At 37.2% G+C, this 12220-nt stretch overlaps 1 protein-coding gene across 1 annotated transcript in view; it reads left to right on the top strand.

Annotated features, from left to right (window-relative positions):
* LOC129224706 (follistatin-A-like) overlaps nucleotides 1-12220 on the top strand; it is a 173359-nt gene that overhangs the window by 117534 nt on the left and 43605 nt on the right. The window contains exon 2 of the mRNA XM_054859255.1: nucleotides 3484-3672. Coding sequence (XP_054715230.1) covers nucleotides 3484-3672 — 189 coding nt within the window. The remainder of the gene's footprint in view (nucleotides 1-3483; nucleotides 3673-12220) is intronic.

Raw genomic sequence — 12220 nt, 5'->3', positions numbered from 1 at the left:
GAAATTCAAATGAATGCCAGGGTTTGGATGTTGAATGCTATTTTTGTCCTGATTTGTGTGAAGTCGAAAGGGTCAGGTTTAAGAAATTAAGTTGATTCCGGATCCGGAAGTTAGGAACTTGGACACAACCACCCAGGAGAAGAGACATGTTCGCGGGGCCCGTGGATCACAAGATTTTGCATTTTAAGTATAGATATATAAAATCAAAGGAACATCTACCGCGGTCAAGCAATGAGCAATTCGTGATTGCCCAAAAGTAAAAAAGAAAAAGGTTGGTTGTATCGCTTTTCTCACATAAAATACCAAGTTAGGAACCATTCATTAATTAAGTAAGGTTGATTTTAGTCATTTTGACCGCTCTTCCCCCCATCTGAGGATACGTAAGATTTTTCAAACTCCTCCCCCCGCCCTATTCTTGCGTAAGATTCCATTTCGTTTTCCAAAATAATGCTTACCAAAAAGTTCGAATCTAGACTGAATATTTTCTCGACATTTTTTTGGACATGATGCGATGCTAAAAAAAAATAAAACATGCCATACATAGTGCAATTCTTTTTTTACTTTATTCATTATTTGTAAAACAAATAAAAACTAGCTCATCTTAATACGTGTTTTACCTTCCAGACGCAAATAAAATATATAATTCCTGTCAAACCACTGGACCGCGCGATTTCTAATGTAAAATATCGACTTAGAAAATATTACGTAAGAACAGGTTTGGACCTCCCCCCCCCCCCCCAAGTAAGGGTATGTAGTGATTTTTACAACCCCCTCTCCCTCGGGACCCTTACGTAATTAATGAATGACCCCTTAGGTTATGTAAACAAAGATGGCGAAGCAAGAGACCTGCATCTGCAGAAGCTGTGGCCGGTCAACGGATGTTTTGCGCGGACGCAAGACGACACTGAACTAGGTTTCCTGTTTGAGGTCATCCCTGTTTACCATTCATTCACAAATTCGTTCACTCTACTTTCTCTTTCATTGCTCTGTTTATTCCAAAACGTGGGAATCTACGCCACTACGCATTGTTTTTGTTTTTACGATAAAATATTGTCAGTGAATGAATTTTCTCGCTTGTTCTACTATGAGCAGCTACAGATGTAAACGTTTTGTCTGTTTTTATACGCGTTGAGGAACAGTGCGCACTTGAGAAAAACAATAGTTGGAAGTTGGATCAAAACAATTCTCCCCATAAAATTAAACGGCAATCGAAAAAAAAATGCTGCAAATCACTATTATGTACTGCGTGAATTATAAATGAGAATTCAATTCAAATAAATTGCCCGATTTTTAAATTTTTTACAAGGCACTGCATTATTAGCTTTAGTTTCAGAGTGTATTGGATGCACAGAGTAATTACCGATCAGAGGCCAATCTAAATATATATCAATTCCAATAAATTAATTGCAGTCAAAAATTTCGTCCAGCGCCTTTCAAGGCAGTGCGACGAATTACTTCTACCGACTTTGCTGTTGCATCAATGGGGTTGTTTCCTTCAGTCAAAAGTAGTACTTTTTGTCACTGAAATTGATAGAAAAAGCAAAAAAAAAAAAAAAAAAAAAGAAAGAAAAGAAAGCATGGACCCAAAGAATACTTTTATTTTCCCAACAGTTAATTTTTAATTAATTTTTTAAATGTCCGATTTTTCAAAGAAGGTGTGGTCTTGATGACGTCACAAATGATGCTCTTTGGCGCATCTTTCTATCGCGTTTCCACGTTATGATAATCAAGCAGCGAATTAAAATTGCGTTCTACGCTTGCTATCAACCGTATCGTTGCCAGCACATGTGAGTAAAGATGCGGATTAAATATTTCGCTCTCCGCTAATTGCATCAGTGAAGGGCAGTTCATCATTTGTGATGTCATGCGCATAAGCATAAAAAACAAAATTGAGCCTGCGCACCGATTTAAGTATATTTTTTAAAAATAGTAAACTTTGTCAAAATATTTTTAAAAAATATTCAAAACCTATGTTTTTAAGCATGTTCTTTCAGAAAAAAATACTTTTAAAATTTCAGAAGTGACCCCAATGTAATATTAAAGACAAAAAAAAAAAGCGGATAAAATGAAAAGCACGTTTTAAATGAATCTACTGAATATTTTGTTGCTAAGAAGGTTAATAAATCAGATCAGATTAAAAATTAGAATGGATATGATTTAAAGAAATATTAATTATAGCTACCTTCAATGAGTGTTTAATTTAAAAATGTATTCCAAAACATTTTTTTGCTAAAAATAAGATCCAATTGCGGAAAATCTGAAAGAAACATGCAATGCAAAGCTAAGCAGACGAAGTGATTCTAAAGATAAGAAAGAAATGCGTCTTTCTTTCTTAAACACAGAAAATATCGCACACATGGGTTAAATTTATAAATGCAATTTTATGTCACTTTGTTCCTCACACACTCCATGGTGGCTCTCGCGCTGCGGAACTACAAAACAGCTAGAGAGCCTCTCTGATCTGCAGTTACTCTGTGATTGGATGCCATATGTTCTTTCGCCCCAATTTATAAATTTATATCGTTTGATAATTTAAGAGTGCAAAGAAAGTTGGGGGATCTAGGGTGATTGAAATTCCAAATGAAGAATTTTTTTTAACATAATTTTTCATGTATAAAACCTACTCGTGCAAAATTACCAGACTTTACTGGACTAATATGATTTTAGTTGTTTATTTAATCTTTGATGTGCTTAACTGTGATTGCTTTGCGAAATTTATCTATAAACTTAGCGAAAAATATATCAAAGTATTTGAGAATAATCAAGGTTCTCAGGGGGTTATAGTTGAGTTTTGTAACTTTTTTGTGCTGTACTGAATGTTGAGTCTCTCATGATCGTGTGTGTGTGTGTGTGTGTGTGTGTGTGTGTGTGTGTGTGTGTGTGATTGCTTTTCTCTCCAACTACCTATTTTATAGCATGATGAATTATTTAAATTACTATGCATTGCCGCGTGGAAGCGGTCAGCTGCTTTTCTTGTTGGGGATTGACATGGTTCGCCTGGGTGAAAAACACAAGTGTACCGCCACACATATCATATATCCCACTCCAGGGTCCCCCCCATACCTACCCCTATTTGTCATTTAACCGATAGAATGGGACTGTGAAGAATGATCTATTTTTTGGTCCAGATTAATTAGAGCAATGCCTAGTCCATCACCCCCAGGGGTATTGATTCACTTGGAGGACTTTGTGACGACGACATATTTAACGTGCCGCAGTCACCATCAACAAACACAGAGGATCTCCAACCGGCTGGCATCGATCCTGAGACTCTTCGGTGACGAGTCCGACGCTTTACCGATCAGGCCACCACGGTCTTAGTGTACCACACAGACCAGTACACCACGAAGGACCGTTAGAACAGTATGAGCCAATGAAAGAGGCTGGAGAGCGTGTTTTTAACTATAGATCCCGACAAGTTTATATGAGCAACTATTCATCCCTGCAACTTTCGGCTGAAGTGTGAGTTCTTTTTTTTTACAGGTGGCCAGTGCTGGAGCGACATGAATAGGCAAGGCCGCTGCTCGGAAAGCCTTCGTACCAACGTGACGCGGGAAGAGTGCTGCAGCGACGGTGGTGCCACCACGGCATGGAGCCCCAAGGATCTGCGATCTGGTGAACTCTTTTTCTGGATGTCACTTGGAGGGGGGGTTGTCTGCAAGGCTTGCAAAGGTAAACAAAAGACCCTCATGCTTCTGAGCTTTTAAGTTATCAGAGACAATAGCATAGAGCAGTGTTCTGCCATGCGAAGCACAAAAGTTGTATCTGCACTTTTAATCAAAATTGAGTTACGGTCACCAAGCAGTTCCTTGTCTCAAATTTTACCTACATACAATTTTCTATGGTCATTTGCAAATGCAATTTTTTAAAAAAATTTGAAAAATTTGCATCCGTATCAAATACATGGAGGCACACATCTTTAAACGGCAATTTCTCATTTGGAACTCAGATGCAGATACGACTTATGCGTTTAGCACGGCAGTATTTCACACGTTCTGAAACCTAAAACCTGAATGAAAATTAACTTACCTTATAGATAAATTGTTTGTTGGTAATTTATTCTCTTTCTCTGACGGGGTTGCGTTTTGGGCTTTACTTTATTGCAGATCTGTTGTGAACCCTCCGAAAAAGCATTCATTCTTTCATGCGGCGCCACTATCGGCGGATGCCACTACCACGAGAATTTTTACGCCCCGTTTCCCCACCAGATGTAAGTACATGGGCTTTCGATGCGAAACTGCACTGGGTATTTAATTTTGTTAAGAGCATTCAAAATCAAACGAGTTCTCGAAGCATCTTCTACATGACGTATAACCATACGATATGGATGCTGCCGATTTCTAACTCTTGAAAACCGACCGACTGAACCCAAGTTTTGTTGATAAAATCGATGATTGCAATTAGCAAATGGTAATTTTCAGGTTTAAATCAATTTGCGATTCCTTGCAAAAATAAAAACTACTTTTCAGGGTGTTCCGGTAAACAGTGTGATCGGTATCGAAAATGCCTCAAAAAGGCTCCTATACAGGGCACCTCGATGGAAGTTCGTGGGAGGACACTGACCCCTCGAAAAAATTTCTTATTTGTCAAATTTTGAATGAGTATTTCAAAATTTTGGAGACAAAGAGACAGTATTGCAACGTAGCAATTACCTCTTACTTGATGAGGCTTAATGTATCTTCTCATATGATGTAGATATATGTAGACATGCACAACTGCACAAGCACATAATTTATTTAATTTCATTCATTTATTTATTTTTTTATTGGTAGGAAAAATTTAGAGCTTCATTCGGTTAATTTAGAATTTCTCTTTTACAAAAAAAAAAAAAAAAAAAAATAGGTTTGGAGCATGCAGAGTCTTGAGTTAAGATTGTAGATTCTTGGGACTTTGGATCAGAATTCTGCTGAACAAAATTAGAAAGTAAACCGTATTTTTCGGCCGATGAGAATTCTAACTCACAATCTCAGCGTTATTAGCACGATTCTCGAATCGAGACAGTTTGTATCCATTTTGGAATGCTATACATTGAAGCAATACATAATAAATACAGAGTAAATCAGTTTTTTTTTACAAAAACAACCGAAATGTGAAATTTCTTTTTATTTTTTATCGAAAGCGGTGACTAAGTAATGGAAATCTTTAAAATGATGCTTTTTTTTTTTTTTTTTGAGTTTGATAAGGTATTAAGGAAGCAATTCCCCCCTCCCTCCAGAAAAAAAATCTTTTAGGAATAATATGTATGCTTAGAACGATTTTTTAAAAGACTTGTTTGCTCATTCAACTGCACAGAGAGGTCAATATAACTTTAGCTCTTCATAAATTATTTATGTACAAACCATTGATATATTTTTATACACAAATAAAAGGAGAATCAATTTTTAAATATATTAGGGAAATTGGGTGGAAATTATTAAAATTTCTAAGCAAAATTCAAAAGTGTCTGGAATGATTTGTACTGTTTTCTTAAAATTGACCCATATCTACCAGGGCACATGGCAAATTCCATTGTTATAGTCGAAAGATTCTTCTTGCATAGAATGCTGTCGGTCAAAGGAACAAACGACGAATGGACTTCGCACAACACGAGTCCGTAAATTCCACAACGACCTTCACCTTGAGCCAAGAGTCCCAAAGAAGAACTCTTCTTTTTATTTACATCCATGTAAATAAAGAGGAATATGAATTATAGCTCTTTCAAATGAACGCTCGAGGTGAGTGACTGGAAAACGCATGCCGGCATTTTATCGGTCATTCCAGGGCTGACTGTCGCAGAACAAACCAACAGCAGAACCGGAATGATGGGGCTTTCGGTCAAGCAGGGCTGCGGAGTCGGAGTCGGGAGTCAAAGGTTTAAAATTTCAAGAATCGGGATCGGAGTCGTTAACTTTCTCCCAAAGTTCGCAACTCTTCCGGAGCTTGGCGGAATCGGAGTTAGACTGATTTTGGGGTAAAGGAGTCGGAGTCGAGAGTCGAAGATTTAAAATTTTAAAAATTGGGGTCGGAGTTGGACTGATTTTGGGGTAAAGGAGTCGGAATAGATGGCTCTAAAATTTCTGGAGTCGATCGTTTTTCCTGCAACTCCGCACCTCTGCGCTCGAGTCGAGAAAGCTAATCGAAATTTATTATTTATCATAGTGAGATGTCGAAGATGATAGTTTGTGTAACGTAGACAGTGCAGAAGTAATATGTTTCTTCCGTGATTGAAATACATGTTTAAAATTCATAAACAAAATGGAAATGATATCAATAGTGGTGCCCCGAAATTAAATTTTAGGAGAGCGGAAATTTTTAATTTGCCGAATAGAACAGATAGATTATGATTTTACCGAATGGAACTTCAAATTTCACCGAATGAAGATGATTTTGCCAAAGAAGGTCACCTTGACCACCCATTGGGTAACCATTGAGCTCATTTAATATTGCAAATACTTGTCAAGTAGTTGTCACTAGCGTATTGATCGCGCGTCAAATCGACCCAGATGTCTGCTTATGTGTTTGCATTAATGATACCACCCACAATGAAGCGCCAAGTTCGTAAGCGAAAAATACTATGAAAACTTTATTCCAGGCTTTTACTCTAGCTCTGCATTGTCATGTCACATTCAACGTAAGATTGTTTGAAGAAACAAAAAGAATAGGAAACTTTCAGAGTATAATATATATATATATATATATATATATATATATATAAATTGAAATTGATGAAATATTTTTCTAATGCGTCTTAATTTTAGCTCCTGGGAGTTACAAAATAGGGGAAGCTGCTGTACCCACGGACAAAATTTGCTTTTCAATTTTTGCTGGTATCTGTGAATGGATAATCGATCGGTAAAATGTCCTGGCAGAATCTACAGCTTATCGTCTAATTTGGCAATTTTTGTCAGGTGAAAATCTCAAAGCTTTCAACCGCAAAATAGTTTTCGTAAAAACCATCTTTTTTGTCCGTGAGTGCAACACTCCGTTCACCCCAAGGACAGGTGCCTTTGTACCCATGGACATATAAAAAAAATAATATATGGTGAATGCCAGCGGTAACGAAACGACAGTTTTACAAAAAACCGATGCATTTCTGTCTGTGAGCATATCAAAATACATATGCTTTTAAAAACTGATGCATAAACTTTTATACACATCATAGTAAGTTGCTAAAAAAGCCAAAGCTAAGATTTTTTTGTTAGTAACTTTTTCTTTAAATCAAATTTAAAAAATGGTAACGGAAGGACATTTTTGCCACATGATTTTCACACTATCATGTTCTCCCCAAAAGTTCAGCTAAACTATAAAAGGGAAAATTCTATAAAAATTAGAGCACATGTGGGAGTGTTCAATCATTACATTTTGACCTCTAGTTTTAAAAAATAACTACTTTAAGCATATGAATTATGTATTTGTTAAGGGTGACGGAAGGACAAGAAGTCCAAAACAATTAAACTTAGTAAATTTCAACTTACAAACATTTATTCAGCTCATACAGCAGTCTGAAACAATGATATCTAATGCCGAAGACAACTGTTACATTCTGGAAACAGTTCTCTGAGAATTTCCTTTAAATACATATTGAGTATTTAAAGGAAATTATCTCCTTTAAATACTCAATAATTTTATCATAATCCATAGAACATTTATCTTTTTTCTCAGCAAACACGAAGATCATTCCTCCATTATTGCGCATTCTCAAACAAGATATTTCTATTCCTTCATGTTCTATATGAAGTACCCGTGCAATATTGCTCTTAGTTAATTTCTTTCCCCTCCATCCAACTAGCAACTCTTGTCCAAAAGTTAATGAATCCTTTGGCATATTCTTATGATTTGTTGTTTTTGATTCAGCTGCATCTTCATTTTCAACATTATTTATTGACTTTCAAAGTGAGTCTGTTGACTTTAAAGTGAAATCTCCTTCAATTTGTTGAAGTATATTCAATAACGTAACTTGTTACAGGATTCAAAAATTAGCGTATATTTTGTTTGCCAAGATGAGAATGGATATTTCTGGATCATTTTTTATCCACCTTTATGAAAGTTGATCTATGAATTTACTGAAGTCTTCGCAGTACGTTTAACGGTTAAATCAATGCTCTCAACAGTCCTTTCCTGTGATTTGTGGCAACAAATCTGAAAGCAGTTCCAATACTGTATTGTTCCATTATAAATTTCAAGATTTTAAGCAAATGTTTCTGCTTGAATTGGCTTGTCATATCACAAATATGTCATATCAAAATGATTTTCACATGCTTAGGAATTTTTAAGTGTAATTTTCATGATTTTCATCACATACGATAGAAGAAATAAAATCACGAAACAGACTTTAAATAATATTTTGTTTTGTGCTACCATTCTAAAATTTTACCCTGTACCATCTTATAGTTAAATGTCCTTCCGTTACCGTATTTTTTGTCCTTCCGTTAGGGGCCATTCATTAATTACGTAAGGATGATTTTGGCAATTTTTGACCCCCCTCCCCCCATGTAAGGGTACATAAGATTTTTCAAACCCCTCCTCCCTATTCTTACGTAACATTTCATTTTTTCAAAACAATAAAATAACGAATCTTACATCGCTGGAATCATTATTAAATTCACTATTATAAATTACATCTTTTTGTGTAAAGAAATATTTACTAAAAAGCTGGAATTTTGACTGAATGTTTTTTCGACATTGTTTTTGTATATGATGCGATACTAATTAAAAATAAAATATTCCATACATAGTGCGATTCTTTTATTATAATTTACAGTATTCATTCTTTTTAAAACAAATAAAATACAGTTAATCCTAATGCACTTTTTACCTCACAGACACAAATGAAATGTGATCCCTGCCAAACCACTTGACCGCACGATTTCTAATATAAAATATCGACTTGGAAAATATTACGTAAGAATGGGTTTGACTCCCCCCCCCCCCCAAAAAAAAAGGATATGTAGAGATTTTTCCAACACCCCCCCTCTCGGGACCCTTACGTAATTAATGAATGGCCCCTTATCATTAAAAACCATATAAATTAAAGCTATATTAAAATTCTAACTATGCCTCCTTGACAAGGGACATAATTCTGCTTTGCATAAAAAACATTAGTTTCTATACTCAATAGGCTCTTGGTGAACTAGGTGAACTAACTGAGATGTAGTATTTTGGTAACGGAAGGAGAGCAAATTGTCACCTTAGTAATGGACCTATTTCATGGTTGAAAAAAAAAAGTTTTAAATTACTTACCAAAATGTTTAACTAGACATTCAAAAGATAAAAGTTAAACTAAATATTATGTGCTGCTAACAAGTTTGTTGAAGTTACAGCATGTAACAAAAAAGAGATTTTTTGCTCTGTAAAAACACAAAGAGAAAACTTGATTTTGCACTTGATTTTCTAAAAGTCATCAAACTATTTGGGAGAAACAGGTTAAGATTCAAGAAAACTCATCTATTTCTAAAGAGAATGGTACATGGCAAGTGAAAGAATATAACATTTTTAAAATTCAAGTGTCATGTCTCCTTTTTCCTTTACTTCACCATATAAATAGGTCTGAAGCATTCAATTATACTCAATAAATTTTCATAAGCCATTTTGTATTGAAATACTTCAAACATCCATTGGAAAAAAACACTATACAAAATAAACAACAGAAAGTACACTTCGAAAATTAACCAATGATGTTATGAATAATTAATATGTTTTGAAAAAACAAACTAGATTTATGACTAGTATGGCTCTCTATGTAGGGGAAACCCGGGTAAAGTGGATACCACGGGCAAAGCGAATATTGCCTATAACTCCCAAATTTTTCATTGGTCGGCAGCCATGTTGTCATAGCAAAGATCGTCTGTTGGCACTCCGTGCGCGGCAAATACGTCGGAACGAGTTCGCGTCGCGCGCTGTCAATGAGCGGACAGAATGTGTTTTTTGGAAAACAATATTATTTTACAGAGGTAAGAGTTTAGTTTGTAGCATTAATACTATTTGGGACATGTTCTTCGTTATGAGTATGATTTGATGCTTGATTATGTAGCTTTCAACTATCTGTAGATGACGAGTTTAGGTGCTATGGTTTTTTTTAGTAATTTGAGATAACCTAAAAAAATACCGAAAGGGCAAAGCGGATTGGGCAAAGTGGACACCCTATTCACTTTGCTCGGTCATGACAAGTTATACAGTTTTATAGAATTATGTACTTGATTGCGGTTTTTTTTAAAATTAATTGTAGATGTTGTATAAACGAAAAAAAATGGAGGGGGGTCCTGGAGTAAAGAAAACATGCAAGCGGCTATAAGGTTGTGTTTGGCGGAAAAAATGATTAAAGGGACGGCAAAAAAAAAAAAAAAAAAAACCGCCAGCTTATGCTAAACTATATTGACATGTCAAAAGTGGAATTTCTTCTCCACAGTTAGGTCGATTCCGTCCTATATTCACGGAGGATCAAGAAAATGAAATAGTCTCTCTATAAGATACACTGGTGTGCAAAAATTAAGGATGAGACGGTTTTTTCAATATAACTTTGTACAAAAGCTTTACAAATCAACACATTTAATACCGTAAGATCCCCAATACGTAAGGACATGTGTAATGTAAGCAACACTTATTAAAAGAGAAATCAGAGGGATAAAAAGAAGCTTTATTGAAAAAGTAGCATGGAGCGCAATGCGACTGAAGGCCGAAACATCCCTGTGATGAGTGTTCAGCAAGAAACATCCGGTCTTTAGTAGGGGATATGATCTCCCCCGACTGCTAGGCAGGTTTCACAGCGTCTGCCCATGCTGAGAATGAGGGTGTCAATGAGTTGTTGAGGCATTGCTGCCCATTCGTTTTGCAGCGCCAATCGAAGCTCCCGAGTCGTTACTGGTGGTAAGGTACGAGCTGCCAAGCGTCTGCCTAGAAAATCCCATACATGCTCGATGGGATTGAGATCCGGAGATCGTGCCGGCCAATCCATATGTTCAATATCCTCACTCTCTAAGAGCTGTTCGGCAGCTACTGTGCGATGACATGGTGCATTGTCGTTAATGAAAAGGAACTGCGGACCCATAGCGCCTCTAAAAAGACGCACATATGGAAGAAGAATCTCGTTACAATAACGGGTCCCGTTGACTGAACCTGTGTCGAAGATGTGAAGGTCTGTACGACTACCAAGCATGATGTCTCCCCAAACGAGAACACCGCGATCTCCATACCTGTCCCTTTCAATGATGTTCGAGGGATGATTGCGGCTTCCCCGCTCTCTCCAGATGAGTATGCGATGAGATTCGCTACTCAGACTGAATCTGCTCTCATCTGTAAAGAGTACTCGTCCTCATTCATTGTCTCTCCAATTCCGGTGTTCCCGGCACCACAGGGAACGCCTTCTCCGATGGGCAGGCGTTAAAGGTACACACCGTATAGGGCGTCGTGCAAATAGATCACCACCATGCAGTCTTCTGGCCACGGTAAAACGCGATATCGGTCGTCCAGTCGCCTGTGTCGTGTGTCTAGCGATTTCTCCCGCTGCCTGCCGCCTGTTTCTTCTGGCTGTAAGTATCCCGGTCATCTGCAGGTGTAGTTCCTCGTGGACGACCACTACTGAACCCCCGGATAGCTGTTCCTGTAGTTTGAAATTGTCTCCAAAGTCGTGAAACGATGCTGTGAGCAATTCCAAACTCTGCAGCCACACTTGTCACACTGCGGCCTTCCTCCAACTTCCCAATGATTTGACCTAGGGTAAAAGCATCCAGATGTCGTCTAACAGATTGATTATTCGCCATTTCTCGCTGAGGCAGCAACTCGGTGTGATTTTAACTGCTATACGGCGTGCAATCTCTTTGCCAGAAATACTGATCTTACATCGACAACATGCTTTATACAACTCAGACACTCCCACATTACGTCTGCCTGCATATCTGCGCATGTGCTACTGAACATCACCTTACTTAATCTCCTGATTGGTCTTTCTGTCCGCTCTGCCTATTCGTTCAGCTGATATGCTAATTTTTCGACTTCGTCCTTAATTTTTGCACACCAGTGTATGTACGCGGTGTTTTTTGGCCTTACTCTGGATGAAGTTATGAGTCCAACATCTGAGTATGCAAAACGCAGCCATTTATACTATCCTTAGAGCTGGAATAAACATAACAAAGCAGGAGAAGACTGGCTGCAATGAATTTTAACACGTCATACTAACTTGACTTTATGAACTCCTGAATCGACGTCTATGGTGAGGGCAGGAGGATTTAATCCTAATAATTTTCTT

This window comes from Uloborus diversus, chromosome 6, assembly GCF_026930045.1.
Source record: "Uloborus diversus isolate 005 chromosome 6, Udiv.v.3.1, whole genome shotgun sequence".
NCBI classification, from domain to species: Eukaryota; Metazoa; Arthropoda; class Arachnida; order Araneae; family Uloboridae; genus Uloborus; species Uloborus diversus.
This window is presented reverse-complemented; position numbering and strand designations above follow the sequence as displayed.